The 24,610-nt window shown below is 41.0% G+C and overlaps 1 protein-coding gene and 1 long non-coding RNA gene across 2 annotated transcripts; one reads left to right on the forward strand and one right to left on the reverse strand.

The window, feature by feature from the left end:
* The first annotated feature begins 11,234 nt into the window (after positions 1-11,234).
* LOC116376523 (uncharacterized) lies at positions 11,235-12,547 on the forward strand. Its single transcript, XR_004211937.1, has 3 exons — positions 11,235-11,285; positions 11,392-11,553; positions 12,521-12,547. It is a non-coding gene; the product is annotated as an uncharacterized LOC116376523 (long non-coding RNA).
* A 2,966-nt stretch (positions 12,548-15,513) lies between these two features.
* LOC109900310 (homeobox protein OTX2) lies at positions 15,514-18,398 on the reverse strand. The gene is made up of 3 exons (XM_020495999.2): positions 17,935-18,398; positions 17,296-17,447; positions 15,514-17,010 (listed from the first exon to the last, which is right to left on the reverse strand). The coding sequence occupies exons 1-3, from the start codon at positions 18,029-18,031 to the stop codon at positions 16,396-16,398; spliced, it is 864 nt and encodes a 287-aa protein (XP_020351588.1). The 5' UTR covers positions 18,032-18,398; the 3' UTR covers positions 15,514-16,395.
* Between the last annotated feature and the right edge of the window lie 6,212 nt (positions 18,399-24,610).

The following is a 24,610-nucleotide window of genomic DNA, read 5'->3' on the forward strand; positions in this document are numbered from 1 at the left end:
AGCTGTTCACCGAGACCATGAATAGTAGAATCCGGTGTGGTAGAACTGGGGCTTGAACACAAAAGCCGGCTTAAACCTGTAGCTTGTCAAAAGATATTGTGGCCAACCCTGAATAGTATTTACAAGTTGACTATATCCGAAGAATGCACATTTGGTTGTAAATGTTATATTTAGTGATAACTCACGTTTGTTTACAGGTAATGTAGTACTAGGCCTTTCTTCAGTAGACTATAAGGTACATTTTCATGTAAATAGTTCATGCGTACACGATTGTGTGTATTTTCCAGGAGCTTGCTCGATTGTGTGTATTTTCCAGGAGCTTGCTCGATTGTGTGTATTTTCCAGGAGCTTGCTCGATTGTCTTGAGAGATCAGGGAAAACATTTCCAGTTTCCTCTATATTGACTTAAATGGGTTTCTGGTTTTTCATTTCCCTCTGGGGGAAAAAAATCAGCTGTTAATATTAAATAAATACTAACTACATTATTTCAATTGCCATTTATCAAGTTGACTTTTGCTGTAAAATAATATTGCATAATCACCATCCGGCGTAAAAACCATGGATATTTAAAACTAAAAACAGTTAAGTGAGAATAGGCATTGGTCTGAAGCTGAAAAAGAAAAGCATTCACATGAGCACCACAATGCCTATTCCAACCATGCTCTACCAAGGTTTTCCAGTACACAGCTTTGACCTACTACAGTAGCTATGTTGGTATTGTTCTTCAAAGTATGTGAAGGCAGATTGTTTAGGGTTCAAACCTTCTCAAACAGCCTAATTCTATAAGTGCACAAAACAAGACCCAGATGCAGATAGTTTGAGTCTTGATATTTATTAAACAATCCAAAAGGGGTCGGCAAGAGAATGGTCATGGACAGGCAAAAGGTCAAAAGCAGTTCAGAGTCCAGGAGGTACAGAGTGGCAGGCAGGTTCAAGGTCAGGAAGGCAGGTATGGAGTCCAGAAAACAGGCAAGGGTCAAAAACCAGGAGGACTAGCAAAAGAGAATAGAAGCAGGCGTACGGGGAAAACTGCTGGTTGACTTGAAAATCATACAAGACACCAGGGATAATAAGCGACACCTGGAGGGGGTGGAGACAATCACAAGACAGGTGAAACCAATCAGGGGGTGACAAATTCATACTTTTCAGAGGGATAATGGACTTTACAGTGTCTTGCTATTCAAATGATATATATATATATATATATATATATATATATATTGATTGTACAAAACATTAAGGACCCCTGCTCTCATTATTTTTGACAGAGGTAATGAACTGTCCATTGATCCGCACAGCAATTGATAAAATAGAACCTTTTGTGTTTCAAACATGGTCCTGAGTTGAATTCAATATCACACGGGGAAGCTAACAGTTCCAGCAATCAGTAATGCAGACATGCTCTGTCTGAGCGACTGTGTGCAACACACCACCACCCGTTGTTATGTTGGGCACCTACTGACGTGTATTGCTAAAATAAAGGTTGCAGTAAATACAGGCATGCACCACATTACTACAAGACAAAACAGCTCAGTGAGGTCTGATGTTCTCGTAAGTAGAAAAACAAAGCTTGCTTTCATTTAATTTAAAAAAGCTTGAGAAGGTAGCGTAATGGCATTATGTCTTACTGTGGTGCGTGAAGAATCCAATACTTTACCTTGTATGTGCAACAAATCACATTATCGTGGAAGCACCTCCTCCAAGAGTATGAACGAGGCTGTTTTGAAAGTATTTGAATCCTAAGCAACCTAACTACACACAGTGTGAAGTACCATACCAACATAGCATCTGTAGTCGGTCATAGCTGTGTGATGGAAACATTGGTAGAGCATGGGTGGAATAGGCATTGTGGTGCTCATGTGAATTTTCTTTTTTGGGGGGGCTTCAGACCAATGCTTATTCTTGCATAAAACACTTTTTTTTTAAATACATATATATAAAAACATGTCTGTCTACTGAGTGAAGAGCCACATGCATCGCTGCTTTCTTGTCATCTCTGGTCTCTAGACCTCTCATCGCCACAGAGAGGCCCATGGAGGACATCCTGGGTGGGCATGGGATGAGGTTAGGATGACCCTTGCCATTACATGATAGTGGAGCATGAGGGACACGACATCACAGTAGGCTAGCTCGGCCTACTCATTGTCCATAACAAGTGCTCTGTAGGATCGACACAGTGCACATGGCTGATCAAAGGTGTTTTTCAAATCACTTGTCATTGCTGCTTATTGTATGTTTGCTGTTGTCTTTCTTAAAATTATTGTTGTTGAGTTTATTTCTTCACTTGACGCTCTTCTCCTGGGTCCCACTAGCCTGTTGGTTCCAGGATGGTGACGTCACAGTGTGTTGTTGTTGGTTAAACTAGGCCAGCGGAGGCAGTGGAGTTGTAGTGGGTCAGAGTAAGTCCTCTCCTCCCTCCCCGCGTGGCAAAACATGCCCGTTGAAACACAAACCCACTCTCTCGCAGATAATATACCAGATCCTATAGGTTAAAAACATGACGCAAGTGCAAACACAGGAATACACAAACACAAAAACACACACACAATACAAACAGAACATACACACTCACGTTAGCCACATCTCACATGGTGACTACGAACTGTAAATTATAGTCTAAATAGTTACAAAGTCATGATATTGAATACAATCCACAAGTGCTATCCTCACACAAAGACATTGGGTCAACACATGCACAGGGGAGAGTGGTAAGTTTCTACATTCAGCATCACTCTGTCAAGGGAAATATAGCATTCTTTCTAACAAGGTATGTACATATATTTCAGGTTGCTGTGGAAATAATCAGAATTCATATGAACGTTGCAGATTTGAAAACATAGCTTGTCCAAAATAAGTGGTCTCTTGGCACAACTTACCCTGGGTATGGGCTACGTTGAGCCGCGGGACAGGGTAAGTTATGCCGCCTACAAATTTCTGTAGTCAATCAAATATTACCACTACCCTTAAAACCATGTCTATCTTTATTTCCCAAACACAATTCATCACAATCACTTTTTTTTGTCTTTTAATCATTTTAATGGTAGACTCAGCAAAACGACGTTGCCACGAGCAACACCGCAGATATTGCGACGAGTGAGATGCATGACTTTGTCTCTCACACGGTCACACACAGTATCGGCGCATGTGCACAGGTTCACTTTACGCTGTTCACAGCGTGGTAGCCAGGGCACCAAAACAGCAGAGAAGTTGGGCCTAGCGCTTCAACACTCTTAGTTGTTGCGAAAGTTGACCCACTATGCTGTTTACTTCCTGTATGTACAGTGCCTTGCGAAAGTATTCGGCCCTTTGAACTTTGCGACCTTTTGCCACATTTCAGGCTTCAAACAAAGATATAAAACTGTATTTTTTTGTGAAGAATCAACAACAAGTGGGACACAATCATGAAGTGGAATGACATTTATTGGATATTTCAAACGTTTTTAACAAATCAAAAACGGAAAAATTGGGCATGCAAAATTATTCAGCCCCCTTAAGTTAATACTTTGTAGCGCCACCTTTTGCTGCGATTACAGCTGTAAGTCGCTTGGGGTATGTCTCTATCAGTTTTGCACATCGAGAGACTGACATTTTTTCCCATTCCTCCTTGCAAAACAGCTCGAGCTCAGTGAGGTTGGATGGAGAGCATTTGTGAACAGCAGTTTTCAGTTCTTTCCACAGATTCTCGATTGGATTCAGGTCTGGACTTTGACTTGGCCATTCTAACACCTGGATATGTTTATTTTTGAACCATTCCATTGTAGATTTTGCTTTATGTTTTGGATCATTGTCTTGTTGGAAGACAAATCTCCGTCCCAGTCTCAGGTCTTTTGCAGACTCCATCAGGTTTTCTTCCAGAATGGTCCTGTATTTGGCTCCAGCCATCTTCCCATCAATTTTAACCATCTTCCCTGTCCCTGCTGAAGAAAAGCAGGCCCAAACCATGATGCTGCCACCACCATGTTTGACAGTGGGGATGGTGTGTTCAGGGTGATGGGCTGTGTTGCTTTTACGCCAAACATAACGTTTTGCATTGTTGCCAAAAAGTTCAATTTTGGTTTCATCTGACCAGAGCACCTTCTTCCACATGTTTGGTGTGTCTCCCAGGTGGCTTGTGGCAAACTTTAAACGACACTTTTTATGGATATCTTTAAGAAATGGCTTTCTTCTTGCCACTCTTCCATAAAGGCCAGATTTGTGCAATATACGACTGATTGTTGTCCTATGGACAGAGTCTCCCACCTCAGCTGTAGATCTCTGCAGTTCATCCAGAGTGATCATGGGCCTCCTGGCTGCATCTCTGATCAGTCTTCTCCTTGTATGAGCTGAAAGTTTAGAGGGATGGCCAGGTCTTGGTAGATTTGCAGTGGTCTGATACTCCTTCCATTTCAATATTATCGCTTGCACAGTGCTCCTTGGGATGTTTAAAGCTTGGGAAATCTTTTTGTATCCAAATCCGGCTTTAAACGTCTTCACAACAGTATCTCGGACCTGCCTGGTGTGTTCCTTGTTCTTCATGATGCTCTCTGCGCTTTTAACGGACCTCTGAGACTATCACAGTGCAGGTGCATTTATACGGAGACTTGATTACACGCAGGTGGATTGTATTTATCATCATTAGTCATTTAGGTCAACATTGGATCATTCAGAGATCCTCATTGAACTTCTGGAGAGAGTTTGCTGCACTGAAAGTAAAGGGGCTGAATAATTTTGCACGCCCAATTTTTCAGTTTTTGATTTGTTAAAAAAGTTTGAAATATCCAATAAATGTCGTTCCACTTCATGATTGTGTCCCACTTGTTGTTGATTCTTCACAAAAAAAGACCGTTTTATATCTTTATGTTTGAAGCCTGAAATGTGGCAAAAGGTCGCAAAGTTCAAGCGGGCCGAATACTTTCGCAAGGCACTGTACGTCATATCGCTGAGTCTACCTTCAAGCAACTTTTAACACAGGCTTAACACCTAACAAACACTTTGTACCTTTTTTTTAACACTGTGAACACAGGCCCTGTTGTTTCCTCATATCCCAGAGATAATGCCTTGCATTACACCTGGGAAGAAAACATTTACATGGCTCAGCGATTGGCTCAACACACCAAATGGCCATTGACTCAAGGCAAACATTTTTACTATCAGCCCACACAGCAACAAGGATAAACATATTAGGACCTCATACAGAGACCCCAACTGATGTATAGAACAATCTTAAAATGATCTACTTTGTTTTAGATGCAAGCATCATGAAACCACTGACGAACACCTTGGTGAACTTGTTACCACTTCCTCCATGTGGTTTCTTCCTTCACAAGGTCCATGAAATGATGACCTCTTCCTAAATATTTGTCAACTATCCATTCTGCTCAACTTACCCTACTCTCCCCCACAGTATCTAATGTCAAACATTGGCAGTATATGCTATTGTTGTACTTATGTGCTCAAGAATCTTCTCTCCAGTTCAATACAATAGACCAGTGAATTGTCTCCTTATTTAAAACTAATGACAATGCTCAAAGCTGTAGTTGTTGTGGGGTCATGTTGACAGGCGGTGCTGTGTGTCCTTTGTTGTGCGGGTGGTGTGGGGTGTATTTGTGTTAGTGTATCTCCATTGTGGCGCGTGTAATCCACATGCTCCCTAATCCACGAGCAGGTGGCCAGGCGTGTGGCGTCTGCGGGGCTCCTCATGCCTCCCCTAATACACATATACACATACACACACACAAACACAAATCCTTCACTTGGTGCCCTAGTCTTGAGAGAGGGACTGGTCACAAAAACACACATACGTTTAAACACACAAACAGATATACACACTATTACCCCCCCTCCCCCGCCCCCTTTCCCATTTCCTTGCGTGTATCCACACAGCCACACATGCTTCCAGGGCCTATCTGCTGGCCTAAACAGGAGGGCCAAGTCCAGGACTGGGGACAGGGTTTGGAGGGGGGGGGGGGGGGGGGGCATCTGTCTACAAACTAGCATCCCCTTGTACTTCCTCTCCATCTGCTCTTCATACAGCCTATATGAACCAGACTGGTCAGGTGGCCTTGACTGATGAAAGCTATAGTGTTCTGGTAGAGTGTTAAAACATATAGAATCATTGATGCGAGCTGAGAGATGGTGGACAGGTCATCATTGTGACCAGTTAGGTTTGGAATGAGATGTCCCTTTGTGTCTCTTTGTGGTCCCAGTTGTCCAGTACAGAGAGGGATGCTATGTAAGGTTGATTGGACCATATCTAGTGGATGGGGGACATTACAGTACTGAGGTGGATGAGACTCCAAGTCCCTGCGCTTGATTCAGTCTTACAGTAGTTAGCTAGGACCGCCAGGAGACTGGTGGTAGCTGACAGCTGGGGTGGCCCCCTGACCACTGACCCTCACTCTGGAGAATGATTAAAACAGAGTTTTTGGCCTTTAGACACTGATCTAAATGGCATCTACACAGTAACGGAAAACTATAATTATCAACAGTAAAATACTCTGAAACATTTTACTGCGGCATACTGTAAATGAAATTATGTGTAATGAACCTATCAACCATAATAAAGCACAATGGACTCCCGAGTTGTGCAGTGGTCTAAGGCACTGCATCTCAGTGCTAGAGGCGTCACTACAGACCCTGGTTCGATCCCGGGCTGTATCACAACCGACCGTGATCGCGAGTCCCATAGGGCGGCACACAATTGGCCCAGCGTCGTCCGGGTTATGGGAGTGTTTAGCCGGGGTAGGCCGTCATTGTAAATAAGAATTTGTTCTTAACTGACTTGCCAAGTTATGATAAACTATGTCCAATGGCTTCAATATATTAGCAGCTGCATTCATATAGACAATAGGGCCATAGTCTATAACCAGAATGAATGTTGACTGAATCATTTGTTTTCTGCTGTTTAATGAAAGATAGGACTCGTTCCTATAGAAGAAGCCTATTTAAATTCTTAATTTCTTAACTAACTCATCAACATGCTTTATGAAAGATAGCTTTTCGTCAAGCGCGATGCCCAGATATTTATAGGCGGGGACACGATCAATGAGGGCACCATCCATAGCATGTATGCATAAATCATCATATTCATATTTATGTGATTTGGAAAATAACATTTTACCTGCAGTATTAAGTACAAATTCAAGTTCAACAAAGGCTTTCTGCTGGGCAATAAAGGCAGATTGAAGCTCTGACAGAGCCTGGTCAGCTGTGGGACAATAGCATATACCAAAGTGTCATCTGCATAGAGGTAAAAGTATATATTTTTTTGTACAGATAAACCAATATTGTTCATGTAAATAGTGAAAAGAAATGACCAAGAATCAATCCCTGTGGGACACCCATTGTTATGTCCAGAAAACCTGATTTAACACCATCACTAAAATCACACTGTGTTCTGTCCTTTAAATAATTGTCTAACCAGCTACACGCAACCTGGTCCAGGCAAAATGATGAAAGCCTCTTCATAAGAAATTAGTGATCCACAGTGTCGAATGCTTTAGACAGGTCAAAAAAAAGGTCTGGACTGTGTTTCTTTTTATCCAAACAATTAAAGAACATAATTTAAAACCAAAGAAGAAAATGGTGCTATGACCTGCTCTGAAACCTGACTGCTGTTATGTATTTAAGTTGAGTATTTATCAAGGATTCTGTTAAGTTAAGGCCTCTAGAAGTACAAGTGATTTAAAACACCAAATATTCATTAATATGCTCTACTGTGGAAATACTTTACTTAGCAGCCAACCTGCTTGCAACAATCCCTTGTAATTACGGTAAAATACTGTGAAATACAAACCAATCTCCTAAATTAATTTAATTCAGATTATGGTAGCGTTTACTTCTTTATTTTTTACAGTATAATACAGTCAGTTTTACGGTATTGTACTTTTTGTCATTACACAGTACTTGCCTTGATACAGTATTTATATTACAATAGGTATACTGTAATATGAAATACAGAATTTCACTTGCCACTGAGGCAGTAAGTTACTGTAAAATTCTCTGCAACCCTTTTATGATACCCATAATGATACAAACACTAGTCAGAGTCAAGGGCCTCCTGACTTCTGTCTTCTCTCTGTCTCTTAGTACTCATTGTAGTTGTGTGAACAAAGAAACTGCTGTGTGAACAAATAAACTGTTTGCGACTCGCTCAATTTTTCCATCTCTTGCTGTCTCTTTCTCTCTGATTGCGTCCCAAATGGCAACCTATTCCTGATATAGTGAGCTACTTTTAACCAGGGCCCTAAAGAGAACATGATGCCATTTGAGACACAGCCCACTCCCAACTGAGTCAGGTGACATCCTGTTGTATTATAAGTGACATCGTCACACTCAAACACCTGACCGGTGGGCCAAAGAGGTTCCATCACATGTCCCAGTCACCATAGAGAGATGTTCCACCCTTCTAGGGACATTGTGCCTGACAACACACCACCAGTCTACCAGCCATTTCAAATTCCATTGCAAATGCTTTTAGCCTCAAAAAAAGCTTATAAAGGCTTGCAAATTGTGCCATTAGATGCATGTAATCTGTTATTAAAGCATCTCCATGTTGCTCTTAAGGAGATTTGAGATTTTTTTTTAATACTAATGGTGCGTTGGTATAAAGACTGGGGTGTTTTGTTGGCTGGCTGTACTGCAGTCTGTCTGTATAATCCACGTTGAAAGGTCTCCAAGCTAAATGGACGCTGCATTTGAAAAAATAACTAGGCATTAACATGCAGAAAGCCCTGATACTTTTTTTTGTATTTTTTATTATTATTATTTTTTTTACATATGTCAGAATATTAAAAACCTGTAATCAGCTTTCAGCTTTGTGAGTTTTTTTCTCTCTGGAATAAAGAAGACAATGTTGATATATTTGGCTGACATTTGTAACCCCATCAATATGGTAAAAAAAGCCATGCAAACCTCATTCTAAACAACTAAAAAGTCATTACAATTTACAGTCATATTTATCTACACTTACACACTATTTACTTATATAAAGTTAATTGTTATTGGGGAGATTTATGTACAGATTACCATAACGTTTTTGAAGAATTGAGAGAAAGGCATGCCATTCTTGAGTATATTTGATTATATTTCCAAGAAAATCTATTCACTAAGGTTAGAATATTCCTTCTCTCATGTAAAAAGTGTCACCAAAACCACCACACACAAACACAAAGGTTTATTGAAAAAACAAGCATCAGTTTGACATAAAATATTGTTTTAGTTTTTTATACCTAATATAAGTATGACATGCGAATGGTCACAGGTGCATCCTTGGACAACCCCTGAGTATGGTTGGCTCTAGGTTGCCTGAAATAGCACCAACAGAAGGTGTACACTGCTATAAATTTGAACTACACTGAGGAAGTGCATTTTGGAACTCTCGGACCCTTACAGAATATGCAGCCATATTCCATTTACAGTAATGGATCAGCACCAAGTCACAGTCAAGGGGAGAAAACGTGACTGGGGAACTCCCCTGTAGTGCCAATCAAACCGAACTATGAGTGGGTTTTGTGTGTATAGCCTATCCTACCTGTTGGTTGAACTTTGTTATGGGGCCATGGAATTGTAGTTTCAGCCATGTCACACTCAAATATGACAATTGATCAGTCTCTTATACTACAGATAATGTATAGTACCTTGTTATGTCACACATATTAAGATACTTCATCAATGAATGTGTAATGTAAAAGGCATTTCCTTCACCATTAATTACAACCAACCAACCTAACCAATCATTCATTCTTCACTGTTTTGTGCAGTCGCTGTTTTTCTCCTAATGTTCCCTAATTTGCACTTTGTCTTATTAAAGCATCACGTCACATTCTGTCACGTTAAAATAGGCATTGAATCGCATGAGTGTCTGTCTGTCTGTCTGTGTGTGTGTGTATCTGTGTGTTGCCTGTATCATGGTTATTAACCATTTACCATATTCCCCAACCGTCAAATAGTACGTCCCATATACAACACAGAGACACTATTGTTTCATGAAGTCAAATTAGATTCCATGTTTGTTGATGTAGATGAATGATGTATGTTGATGTGATGCTGTCACTGCCTGTATCCCTGGGAATGTAGGACAACATAAACAATAGTCTTTAGTTTAGTTCCCACAAACAACAAGGCTGTTAATTTATTTTTTAAAGAGGTTCTATTCTATATAAAACAACACTTGTATACGTGTTTTAACAGTGTTATTGTAGACACCTGCGTTTGCTGCATGAATGGGAACTGGTAGATTTTCTAATTAAAAAGGATGTTACAATATTATGGTTTATGTGGGGGGGGGGCTATACAAACTAAATACTGATGATATCATTGATTATCAATGATTGATTTAATATTGATAGCTCACATGGGAGAAACTAGGCTACTACTTTTCCCAATTCCGATATCAGATGTCAGAATATTCCTAACCCATAGTAGCCTTTTTCACTGCATGGATGAATATCACTGCAGCAGAAAATGGAAAAATATAAGACCTTTGAGATTTTTTTCACATTTTTATTGTCAAACCATGGAAAGATGCTCAAATTCACAAAACCCATAAAAGTGTTGACCTTTCCTGGGGTGGTGGCACTTGCTCAAGCTTCCTATCATAGCCTATTTTATTTTATTGCAATGCGTGAAAAATTCCAGGGCGCGCGGCTAAGTGCCTGTCTGCCTGATGTCGCTGAGGGGAAGCCCTATTTTGCTTCTCGAGGGCCGTTGGTCCAGCCAAGGGAGTTGGGCCTCGTTTCCCAGTTGAGGTGTGATTTAAGCATTACGATGATGGTACCAGTTGCATCGTTATTTATGAGTGTTTCCCAAACAAGCACGTAGAGAGAACGTTAGCTAAGTGCGTCGTTGGTTAGACCATGTGTTGCTACTGACAGAATCTGTCACTCCCTGATCTGTTTCACCTGTCCTTGTGATTGTCTCCACCACCTCCAGGTGTCGCTTATTATCCCCGGTGTATTTATCCCTGTGTTTCCTGTCTCCCTGTGCCAGTTCGTCTTGTCCGTTCAAGTCAACCAGCGTGGTTTTCCCCCGCGCGCCCTCTTTTGCCCTATTCTATTCTCTTCTCTTTTGCTAATCCTCCCAGTTTTGACCCTTGCCTATTTCTGGACTCTGTACCTGCCTGACCAAACCTCGAGCCAGCCTGCCACGCTGTGGTGGCTACAATATATATTTTGATTTGTTTAACACTTTTTTTTTGGTTACTACAGGATTCCATGTGTTATTTCATAGTTTTGATGTCTTCACTATTATTCAACAATGTGAAAATATAGAAAAACCCTGGAATGAGGTGTCTCAACTTTTGACTGGTACTGTATATTTCAATCATATTGTGTTTTATTTTGTCACTAGGCTACTGTCTGTAATTTTTGCTTTAGTATGTTCCCATGAAATAAGGACAGATATACTCCTCAGCACCCCCCAGACGATCCCGCAGGGGAAGAAACCAGATGTGGAGGTCTTGGGCTGGTGACGTTGGAGGCCGTTTATGGTAGAAAAAAATACATCAAATTATCTGGCAACAGCTCTGAAGGACATTCCTGCAGTCAGCATGTCAATTGCATGCTCCCTCAAAATGTAAGACATCTGAGGCATTGTTGTGAGACACAACTGCACATTTTAGTGGCCTTTTATTGCCCCCAGCACAAGGTGTACCTGTGTAATGATCATGCTGTTTAATCAGCTTCTTAATATGCCACACCTGTCAGGTAGAAGGATTATCTTGGCCAAGGAAAAATGCTCAGTAACAGGAATGTAAACCAATTTGTGGACCAAATTTGAAAAATCTTTGTGTATGAAAATTCCTGGGATTTTTTTATTTATTTTAGCTCCTGACACAGGACCAACACTTTACATGTTGAGTTTATATTTTTGTTCAGTGTAATATGTTACGTTTGGTATGGTTACTTAATGCAAAAACTAAAGGAGGGTGGATGGGTTGGTGTATAACGCGAACGTCTAGCAACCCAAAGGCTGCGAGTTCGAATCTCATCGCTAATTAGCAACATTTCAACTACTTAGCATGTTAGCTGACCCTAACCTTATCCCTTTAACCTCACTGCCAAACGTAACCTTACCCCAACCCCTAACCTAGCTAATGTTAGCAAGCTAGCTAACCTTAGTCACCATGCTATAATGCATAACATATTTTACGTTTTGCAAATATGTAAAATATAATAAGTTGTAATTTGTAACATATCATACAAAATGGGTGATGGATATTCACAAATGAATACATACCATATGAAACGTATGATATCATACTAAATGGAGTGTCTCGGATTTACATAGCCTACAGAATAATATAAAATGCTTCAAGACCAGGTTGCCCCCACTTCATCTACACTGATTGAAGTGGCTGTAATAAGGGATCATAGTGTCACACCCTGATCTGGTTCACCTGTCCTTGTGATTGTCTCCACCCCCTCCAGGTGTCGCTTATTATCCCAGTGTATATATCCTTGTGTTTTCTGTCTCTCTGTGACAGTTCGTCTTGTTTGCCAAGTCAACCAGTGGTTTTCCTTGCTCCTATTTCTTTCCCCAGTCGCTGTTTGTTTCTAGTCCTCCTGGTTTCGATCCTTGCGTGTCCTGACTCTGAACCCGCCTGCCTGACCACTCTACCTGTTCTGCATACCAGCCTGCCTATCCCCTTGTACTGTTTTTGGACTCAGATCTGGTTTCTGACCCCTGCCTGGCCTGACCTTGAGACTGCCTAGTGTCTGGTACTGTTTGGTCTCTGACCTGGTTTATGAACTCTTGCCTGACCTGCATTTTGCCTACTCCCTTTGTTATAATAAATATCGGAGCTCTACCATCTGCCTCCTGTGTCTACACTTGGGTCTCGCCTTGTCCCCTTATACATAGCTTTCATCCGGATTCACCTGGTCAGTCTGTCACGGGAAGAGCAGGTGTTCCTAAAGTTTTGTACACTTATAGCCTATTTATCTTTAATGTAGTCATCTCGGTTTTAATCTGAAGCATCGTTTTATCTTTCACTTATTTGTAACAATTGTAAATCGCAACTTTGTATTTGTAGTCAACTTCGTTCTGATATCTGCGGTCAGAGACATACCTAGCCTAAGCATCTTGATTCTATGTTTAGCAGACATCATTGTGAATAAAGTGACGCGGAAACTGGAACATCTAACAATGCAATTTGGCTGTGGATCTCTCAGGTGTGCGAAGGTTTTTAAGATCAACGTGAGTAAAACGGCTCTGGGGAAACAGATCGGCTACTAAAGATGCATTGTAATATGGTTCTAACAATTATATTAACTGTACGAAGGCTCTGGGAAACGAGGGCCAGGTCCTCACTCCGCAGCAGTGACCAGGGCCAAGGCAGGGTTTTAAAACTGAGTGCGAGGCTCTTTATTACCATCCACAAATGCGATGAGGGGATTAATGAAGCGTCTGCCGGACCCATATGTCCATTCATGCCGCGTGGAGCTTAATTAAAACCGAAAGCCTAGGAATGGCATGTTGCCGGAATTATAGGTCCCTCGTCCTGGGCTCCTGGCCTGGTCAAAGGAAGTAACTTGCTAGCTTAGCTACACGCTTTTAAAACATCAAATAAATCCGATGTCATTTCTGAGATGTATTGTTTCATTGTTGACATGGTTTTTAATATTTTTCGGATATAGTAGGCCTAGCCAAATTGATTGCTGCAAAAACATGTGGTGTAGTAACATGACAAAAAGATGTATCATTCATTAGAATAGTTCTACAATAATTTTAATTATAGCATTGACAATTAGTTTGATCTTTTTTCATTATAATCAAAGCTGTTCATTCTGCTGTCTACTAATCTTGCCAGTAGTCTCACAAATTCAACATTCAGTTGAAATTCTAACTTGCTGCACGATAAAAAAAATTCAAATCGTTTGGATAGCCTACATTTCCTGATGATTGACTCAGAAATAGGTGTTAGCCTAACATTTAATAATCTCAGCAGCACCGGACCATATTAATCATTTTGGGATATTTCTCAAATGACCAATTTCCACACACAATCCACCTGCTACCCTGACACCTTCTACAATGCTAAACTAGTATGGAATTTTCTAGACGCAGTGCAGACAATTTGATCAACAGACTTGGGCCATTGATTAGGCCTACTGCTATTGATTGATGTTGACTGCATTGTCTCTCCTGCTTTCAACAAGTAGCTAATTGGCTTCAACAAGTCATGACAGCACAAGCATCCCAATTCTAAAGAATTTCCTAGATCTTTTGCCAATAATTGGGAAAAAGATCTGGGCTACCTGTGTAAACGCACAAGCACATATGTCCTGGATGTGCAGCACATCAGATGTTTTAGATTGAATTGAAATGCATTTCAATAAGTGTTTCCCGTTTGATAGGCATATACTCATTTTGTAAAATTATACAATATATTGATCTATCTATCATAGCGTGTTCATGCAGAATCGACACTTTTTACTGACCAATGCATGCTATGATTATAGACGAATATGTTTTTTCTTCTGTCCATTTGTGGATTTAGACCAATAACACATTGGTCCCCGTTGTAGTCCTACAATGAGATTTTATAGTTATCCACAAAAATAATGTAAAGAAGGTACATTTCCCTTTTCTAAAAAAAAAAAATACATAATTGGAGCAGAAAATATGTTCTCATATTTCTCTCAGGTATCTTGTTTTTTCTCAAGCCGCTAACGCCAACAATTAGGCCTTTCTAACCTCGTGGAAAAGAGAATTGCCCCTGTCGATTGGTGCTAATTCAAGTTCAAACTGACAAAAGGGTTCAAACCAGCAACAGCATAGAGTGACATTGACATGGGTCATACAACTCCAGAATGTATTGTTTATACTGTGTTTGTTTTCTCCTCCCTTCTGAAAGACCTTAGCCAAGCGGACACTTTCCTTTCGTTTTTATAACCAATAACAAAATGCCCGTCTGAGTTTGATTTTAACAGGACGTGTCTTATATGAAATGTAGGCCTAATAGCCTAAAGTGTTTTTATACTGCACTTTATGATTATATATGTGGTGAATGTAATAGTTACAATTCTGACAAACACATAAGGCCTATTTTCAGTTGGGAAAATTTGCGTTTTCCTCGCCTGATTTGCTGACATCCAAGGCGGGATTTTTGCAAAGCTTTTAAAAACGTAGTCCTTTTTAGCAGACAATTTAGTGGGACTGTGAATGTTGGTTAGTGATTAAGGGCTTCTTGGAAAGCCGCTTCGTGTGAACTGGACAGTGGTTAGCTGCCCTCTGAACCAAACAAGGCCCGTCAGTGAAATGTTGGATTATCCTCCCGGAAAACGGGATTAGCATAGCTTTCCCATACTGCACATTCCTGCTACTGACACTTTAAATTGTGTGTGTGTGTGTCTGCGTGCTCCGAAAATTTGCTTGGTTTGATTTAAAATAACATTGTTGAAATATGCATCATGTTTTGTGTAATATGCATTATTTTCACTGAAACTCGAATGTTGCGTTGACAGAAAAAGTAACAACATCGAGGCTTAAAAAATGTACACGTTTTTATGAAGTTAAACAGGAGACACGGGATCAGTTCAAACGTTCTTTATTTGTGTGCTTGGCAGTTTGGCATAACAACCTTGAGCTGTATTTGGTCATTGATGGACACTGATGTTTCAGGCAACGTTGCTGTTCATTGACTCCGCCACTCACACTGTTTGAGAACTCCCTATTTCAACTAATATTTCATCATAATAACTTATCATTTGAAACACTTGGATTTTTTTTTTTATCCATTCACAGCTGGGTGATCGCAGATGGGAAACTCAGAATTGCATACAAGGAATCACAGTCTCAAAAAGCTAACAATGATAGAGAAGATGAAAAACACGTAGTGGGACATTTATGAGCACACGAATACTGGTTGATTGTCTCTTGGAACTAGTGTCTTATAAGCATTTTTCATAAATTAAATAGTGCATCCAGGTTCGCCTCAAAGGCGCGCGCACAGAGATGTGCGGGTACACACACACACATACGCACGCACGCACAATGCTTTGATCAAAGGGCCCCTTTAGCTTGCCAACCAAGAGGAGAGGGTCGGGGAGTCGTAAGAAGCTTATGGAAAGCTGACCAATTCCACGCGCTTAACCGAGGTTTGGAACTTCTCTTGATCATTTTCTTCTTGGGTAACAATTTTGTTCCATGTCCTTGATCAAAGTTAAACAGAGTTCACTCTGAATTTTCAATAAATTAACCCAACAGGTGTGACGCAGTCAGACAGACAAACAGAGCGGCAGCTCCCCTCCTCTCCCACTGCTGCTGCTGGGGTAATAGTTTGACAGACACTAGGCCCAGTCGTTGGAAAACGTTCCCTTTCGGCGACTCATTCACTGCCAACCTGGGCCCACCGGATTGACTGGCCTTTATTTCACCACATTGTGAAAAGATAATGTAATTCACTCATTCTTCTCACAACACCTGAAATTTCCACGACGACTGGTCTTTGTAATCCAAACAATCCGCGTTGAAGTTGAGTTTCCAGGCCGCGGCCTGGTCTTTGTAATCCAGGCAGTCTGTGGGACCGCTGAAGCCCAGTCCCGCTGCCCCATAACCCTGCGTGGCGAGGGAAGAAACCGGGCTCAGGTGGCTGGATACCCCGTTGCTGCCCATGGGGCTCATTGTGGAGCCCGCCGTGGAGAGCTGGTGGTGCATAGGCGCCAAGTAAGACCCGCAGTCCATCCCGCTGAAATACGATGAGGATCCGGTGTAGCCCTGGCTGTATCCGGACGCCTGGGTGTAGGTCATCGGGTACGACCGTTGCATACAAGAGGAGGAGGTAGAGAGTGGGTCAGAGAGAGGAGAGATGGAGGCCGGGCTCCAGATGGACACCGGTGCACTGCTGCTGCTCACGGCCGGGATTGAGGTGCTGGGGGGCGGTGTGAATTGGCCGCTGGCACCGCTCTCTGAGCTGGCTTCTCTGATGGGGGAACTTTTCTTCTTGACGGGTCTGGTCTTGCTCTGCGCGCCGCTCTGTGACTGCTGTGCCTGCTGGCGACACTTCGCCCTTCGGTTTTTAAACCATACCTGAAAGAAGGATAAATGTGAAAATAAAACAATGTGTTATAGCGTTTCCTTCATGTTTTATTGCAATACAGTCATCTATACAGTGGATGCAAAAGAAAACACTGGTAGGCCAATTCACTGGGAGATGAACACTCCATCAAATGAATAGAGTGGAGAAGACACTCACTCTCTGAAGTGGCGTCTGGGTGCTTGACTTCTCAAGCCCAAATTAATGAGCTGTGTGAGTGGCCTTCTCTCAGAATCTGGATGGACGCATGTTTTTACGCAAATGGCCCAGGAACTTACCTGAACACGAGACTCAGGTAGGTTGATCTTCAGGGCCACCTCCTCGCGCATGAAGATGTCTGGGTAGCGCGTCTTGGCGAACAAGTTCTCCAGAATGTCCAGCTGAGCACGCGTAAAGGTCGTCCTCTCGCGCCTCTGTTTACGAGGGGTGGCTGTATGAGGAAGAGTAAACATTCATTATAAGACTACAAATACAAACATGTTATGGCTTTAGAGGAAATTTCAGACAGGGAATATTTGTCCTTTGATCAGACCCAATTTGCATAAGTTTTACAATAGTTTTACATGACTCTTGTTTGTTTAGGACCATTGCTAGTAATAATTTACATTTAGACCCACAAAGACCAGAAAATTTGTTATGATCCCCTGATAGTTTAGATCATTCACTATAGGTCTAAGAAAAATTATAATGTTTATAAAGCCAGTCGAAATTATTGATTTAAGGCCAATGATTTAAAAGGTTTTAATTATACATTGGTTTATTTTATTTAGCCTGTTTTAGCTTATCGATCATCATTTCGAAATAGACAAGACATTTCACAAAGACAAGCTATGCAATAAGCCATTTTACGTTATTTTACTATTTAATGGTTATTTGTAAGAGATGAAGTAGAGAGGTGAAGTATTCCATGCCCTCACCTGGATAGCCGACAGACGGATGGAGTAGGTCCATCCCGGAGGCAGACAAACTCAGGCCGTTGACTGTATAAGGTGGCTGCTTCAGATAAGACATCATTCTAGCCTCCGATCGAAGGGCAAAGTTGGAGAGAATTTTGAAAACAGAAAGTTCTATAAAAATACCCTTTTAGTTGAGTCCTCAAGTGTTGGATTCTTCTCAATTATTCTGTCCAATACCTGACCTGTCCTGCACGACAGGAAAGAGAGAAGGTTGTTTTGGTTAGACGATAAGTCCTTGGTTTTTCGCTGGAGTCGTTACACACTCTTTTACACAGCGAGGTGAATTTAAAAAATGAGCGTCGCCCTGTACGCCCAGCGCTCTTAAAGCAGACCGGAGACCCCCAGCTGTCCTTGTGGACTGAGGATGCTCTGTCTGTCTGACAAACGTACTACCCTACCCTACTCTCTCTCTCTCTCTCTCTCTCTCTCTCTCTCTCTCTCTCTCTCTCTCTCTCTCTCTCTCTCTCTCTCTCTCTCTCTCTCTCTCTCTCTTTCTTTCTTTCTTTCTTTCTCTCACTCACACACACACACACACACACACACACACACACACACACACCACTACCACAACCCAAAACATCCAATAATTTCATCATGCCTTCTCGGAGAACAAAACATTCTCGTTAAAATGCGCACACACATTGGGCCAAACAAGGCAAGGCGCCTATTACCATAGTACCCACATGTTAGCATCAGCCAATTGTCTCCAGAATAGACGGCATGATTGGGGGCCATTTGCAAAGACAAAGCCCGCTGTTGACCAGATAAATAATGCTGATAACAAAATAGCCTTTGGCGACAAACAAAAGAGATAATTCTGTACACCCAGAGCTCTCCATTTTCAGGCAATGAAACTAGCACGGCATCTTTAATTCTATCCATACGGCCTTTTGTCTGCTAAAACTGTTAAATCTCTTGTGGTGAAAATTAAAATGTGAACGGCAATTTAGCAAAATAACTAGAAACTTGGGGGAACTCTTCCATTATTGTAATTCCATCTGACATTATTGACACTCCCTGGGCGATTTCCACGTAATTAATAGCTCCCGGTAATTAGATTTAGGTGGTGAGACTATGGAAGAGTGTTGATTAGCAAAAACTACTTCATCTTAATCTAAACATACACCGCAATTAAGAGCCGATCATATTTCTCTCATTCGGTGGAGTCTCCTTTTTAGAGAGAGCTATTTCTTTTGGCATTAAAACGGTTCTACACGAAATTACATTTTTCTCTACATAAACGCTACTAAATAGAATTCCATACCTAATGTACCCTACAATGTAAGGGTTAATACAGGAATTATTAGGTGAGTTTGTTTGTAATGAATAGAAACCAACCAACAATCTAGCCATTCCAGATAGGAAACCCGCTGCATCCTCCTGAAGTGATGTGGATATATATATCATAGTCCCTAACGGTGAAAAATATGTATACATATTGATAGTACTCATAGAACAAGGCCTACATTTCATCTTGATCTTAAGCACTTTCATTCAAAATTCCAAACAGGCCTACATTTCATTTTTTGTTGTTGTCATTTAACAGAGGCTCTTAGCCAGAGCGTCTAAAGGAGCAATTAGGGTTAAGTGCCTTGCTCAAGGGCACATCGATAGATTTTCCACCTAGTCGGCTCGACGGACGCGGTTAATCCCTGAGATACCAGCTACCCCATTGGAATTCTATTTTGACTTTGGCCTATAAAAAAACAACAAAATACAAAAATGCAAACACAAGATCACAGGGTGAAGTGTATTACAACGTCATAACTAAGGATACATGTAATGTTTGTTTATGAAACGAATAGGCAATAACAATGTGTGGCAAATCAAAAAGCCTACAGTTATCAAAGTTGTTTACATTCAAGTTGATCGTGGAAATGTTCGTTGTAGGCCATGGGCTCCTTCCTACATTACAATCATTCTGCACCTATCTGTAGAATCGAAGTTACAACGTTGAGTTCCCTCCTCTCGTGCACGTAGTCAACCCTAGGATACTTCATGTGTATATAACCTATATAACGGCCACCGGGCTCAATCTGTCACTCCTTTTACCCAGACCCCGTCTACAGGTTGCCCCACACCCGTTCAATAATAATTACCCTGTCCAATAATTAATTATTATTGCACACAAGTTTTTTATTTTTTTTATAAGAATTTAACGAGATAATCCGGACGGCACGCGCTGCCCTGATTAGGACGCTAACCGCGACTCCGCGCGCTCCGCATTCGGGCTGATTAATTTTCTGCGTCACGAAAATAAAACAAAGGCTGGCATTGTGTTTATTAAGCCAGCTGACTGTCAGACAACCTGCTCCAACCCTCACTCACTTTCCCAAACTGATACAGGTCGCATACTAACAATAATAATAACAATAATAATAGTAGGCTAAGGTAGGCTATATAGCCTAATGAATAAAGGCTATATCCTTAGGGCTATAGTCTATTGAAACAGTGGAAAAAAATGTGTTATCTTTATAATTCATTTCGAAAATTCTGTTCAGACAACTTTTTGTGATGTTTTAACTGCAAATTCAAGACCTTTCTACAGTTCACGTCCGTAGGCAGCGAACTATAAAACCAAGACAGAGTGCACATTATTCACAATCAACATCATATTTCCTCCTCTTGTTGAATATAGAGTTACAGAATGTGTTTGGCTCCGTCCACAGCCAATTATGCTAGTGGCTTTATAGCCTCCAGTGCAGCCGGCATGGCCAGAGAGGTGAGGGGTGGAAAACGTTTTTTTTTTTTTTTTCAAACACGCCTTCCCAATTATCGCTCCATGCAAAGGTATTTCCATCACAAAGAGCACTTGATGCTATTGAAAAGGAGGTAAATAAACGATAGAGATGAGATGCTTGGAAATTACTAGCACTGTTAGCACAACGTTTGCCTTAATTAAAGAATGCAAGAGGGGAAAAAATACATAAACCAATGCGGTTCTGTGGATAGATGAAACTGTATAGAATGTTACTCTGGCAAGCAGAATATGAATCTTACACCGAGCAATACTGATCAAAGTATTTCTAACCTATTATGCAAACTTGGCACTTGCCTGGTATTAATGATTCGTCCGTCTTCGGCGCTCCTTAACTCAACTTTGAAGGAAATAGTATGAGAGATAGAAATGTAAGTTTAAACCAATTATATGACAACGTCGTGATGTATTCGTGTTTTCTGAAAACGTGAGCGAGTGTTGCTCATTTTATCCAGGGGAAGATGAGCTAAATAACCTTGACAGCCAATGGAATAAAGCGAGGAAAATGATGGGGAGTGATGTTGAACCTTTCCACGCGACGTAGGCCTACTGTAATGCGAATGGGTTGATTAAATGTGTTTTGGATTTGTTGTGACTGTCGTCACCGCAGCCCATATCATATACAGGATTGTAGTTTATGTCAATGCTATCAGTGTCATTAAAAAGATCACCTAGGTCTCCCGAAAAGAGCTCGCGTCCTAGATGAGCGATCAATTGACGTGTCCCCCCGGAGCGCACCGCTGCGCTGTGATTCGTGGCAAAGGTGACCATGATGCGCGAAGAGCAATCAAACGATTAATTATGCCAATAAGTGTTTCACACACATAAACCATGTCTCCACGGTATATTAGGGTGAAGAGCACTACACGGGGTATCGTATTCGGTCGTTTGTGCTTTAATCAGTTTAGTTGTTTTTGCTCCATTTTATTTCAACTCAGTTTGGTACCAAAACTCCAAATTACAGGCTAGCCGATATTTCACCACCACGAAATATCAAACATGTTTTAATTATTTTGTAAATAATGTTTGCAAAATCATTATGCCTAAACGAGAATAAATGTTTGTTGGTCGACTGTACTGATTTAGAAGTGGTGAAGTTCTAGCTAGGCCTCACCGTGAGGAAGGGGATTGGGAATATAAATTATTGGGGACCTGACTGTCACGGTTTGGTAAATGTAACCCTCTCAGAGAGATTTAAAAACTCTGGCACATGCAGCACCCCTCATCTCTCCCTCTCTCTCTCTCTCTCTCTATTTCTCTCTCTCTCTCTCTCTCTCTCTCTCTCTCTCTCTCTCTCAAACAACCCCCTTCTCACACATCTACAGGCTACTCACATCATACTGCTATTCCCTCAGAAATAATATCCTTCATCCTACTTTATTTTACAGAAAAAAATATCTAGATGTTTCAATTTTCAGCAGAAATATGACTATAGCATTACGTTTTTTTTGGGGGGGGGGGGACTGACAAAATATATTTTTAATGTCTTACTGTCATTTTGAGCTTTTTGAATTTCGAGAGAAAATAAGTATTTTAGGATATTTCAAAATGCTTTTTCAAGAACGAATTCACCCAGCTTGTCTGTGAATACAACCGCTACTTTTTGTTTCCTTCACCCACGCCTCCCCCTCCCTCCTCCCTCTCCCATTTCTGTCCTTGGGGACAGGTTGAGTTTTTGGGATTAGCGTCTGAATTTGATTACCCAGAAAGCTAATTGTTACCAGTGCTCTTTTCACTGTCTAGTTGTTATTGCATTGGTAGCAGCCTACTCACTAGTTTAGGTGCTAAATCTTCTGCAAAATAATAGCCGTGTCCTCGTAATTTCTCTCTTCTTTCTTTTTACGCGCCTATACGGATTCTCTTTAAATGTTGCAATTTGATTGTGGTTTTAAAAAAGGAATCCTCAAAAGGTTCATGTTAAAAAGCAGTGTTCTTATGACGTTTATCTTGTGCTTATTTGCTTATGACCATCTGCTATAAGAATACATGGCCCAAAGGTCAGGCCCCCGAACCAAGCCTATTTTGCAAGAGTTTGGTCTATAGAAACTAAAAAGGCCTCAAAATTGAAGTTTTCAAACGCTTTCAAATTTAAGTGAAATTTGGAATGCTATTTAAATTAATATCAAATAGCCCACAGTGATAAGTCTTTCGACTTCATAATATTTTCAAGAGAACCCTAAATGATTAAATAAACAACTAATATCTCTAACATTTCGTTTCCCATGTCTCTCAGAAGCGTGAAGCCCTAATGCTCATGGCTCGTGCTGTCGCCTTTCATCTCGAGCTCTGATACATAATTCATCGGTAAATATCGCATAGCCCCGGGGAGCGCTCGCGCTAAACGGGGCTCTGATTGTAAAAGGTGAACGCGCTTGTTAACGTCAGTGACAATATGCCCTCCCTCTGACTCCCGGCCAATTGAAGGAGTCATGGTTTCTCCTGCTGCTAGGGAGACGAATTGGAGTCTTTAAGAATCGTGGGACCGGAATAGGCTCACAGTAAAGGTCCATACATGCACGATAGGGTCCCTTTTTAAATGTGTAGTCAACTGTTTGTAATGTATTACAACTATAATACTACTACTACTACTAATAATTGTAATAATAATAATAATAACAACAATAATCATAATCATAAGCAAATAATAAAGATAATTGAACTTATAATAATAATAATGTCATTACAGTGTCATTACCCATTACTAAAAATAGAGTGATCAAATTATTGTTGTCTTATAGTGTTTTTTTGAATACACTCAGTATATTGTATACTAAATCCAAATCAATGATGTCATAGTTCAGTTCAATGGCATTCAGCTGCCCAATCCAAGGTCAGATCAATGTCTTGGCCCACTCACTCACCCCCATCTGTCACACACACACACACACACACACACACACACACACACACACACACACACACACACACACACACACACACACACACACACACACACACACACACACACACACACACACACACACACACACACACACACACACACACACACACACCATCTGCACCATACATCTACAGTGTTATACATTTTTTGATGAACATGTTGGCGACATATAAGTATTGAAGATGGCATCAATGTTGAGCCATCATTACAACTAGACAATACAGCAGGTGGTTACATTCAAAAGTAGCAGTTATGAAGCTAAGCCCGTTTCTGTTTGCCTCATTCTACCATTGTCCACTTCACTGCAACTTAGGTAACCTCAGGTGAGAATGTGTTCGTACCTGGTTCCTACCATTGTCCACTTCACTGCAACTCAGGTAACCTCAGGTGAGAATGTGTTCGTACCTGGTTCCTACCATTGAGACTCTTCTTACATTGTCAAATTACCTGGTAAAAGTAGAAAAGTCGTCCATCTTTCCCCTCCTTGTAGTATTCAGTACCTAACTACAGGGGCCGAGTCATATGATTGACAGAAGGGCCCAAAGGACTAATTTAAACTACTATTATTAGGGGATCAGTTGGGGGATGGCAATATATGAGATCCTATAGCCACAACTCTCAATATACAGAAACCTACATACAGTGCCTTGCGAAAGTATTCGGCCCCCTTGAACTTTGCGACCTTTTGCCACATTTCAGGCTTCAAACATAAAGATATAAAACTGTATTTTTTTGTGAAGAATCAACAACAAGTGGGACACAATCATGAAGTGGAATGACATTTATTGGATATTTCAAACTTTTTTAACAAATCAAAAACGGAAAAATCGGGCGTGCAAAATTATTCAGCCCCCTTAAGTTAATACTTTGTAGTGCTTCTTTTGCTGCGATTACAGCTGTAAGTCACTTGGGGTATGTCTCTATCAGTTTTGCACATCGAGAGACTGACATTTTTCCCATTCCTCCTTGCAAAACAG

Source organism: Oncorhynchus kisutch, linkage group LG12 (assembly GCF_002021735.2).
Source record: "Oncorhynchus kisutch isolate 150728-3 linkage group LG12, Okis_V2, whole genome shotgun sequence".
NCBI classification, from domain to species: Eukaryota; Metazoa; Chordata; class Actinopteri; order Salmoniformes; family Salmonidae; genus Oncorhynchus; species Oncorhynchus kisutch.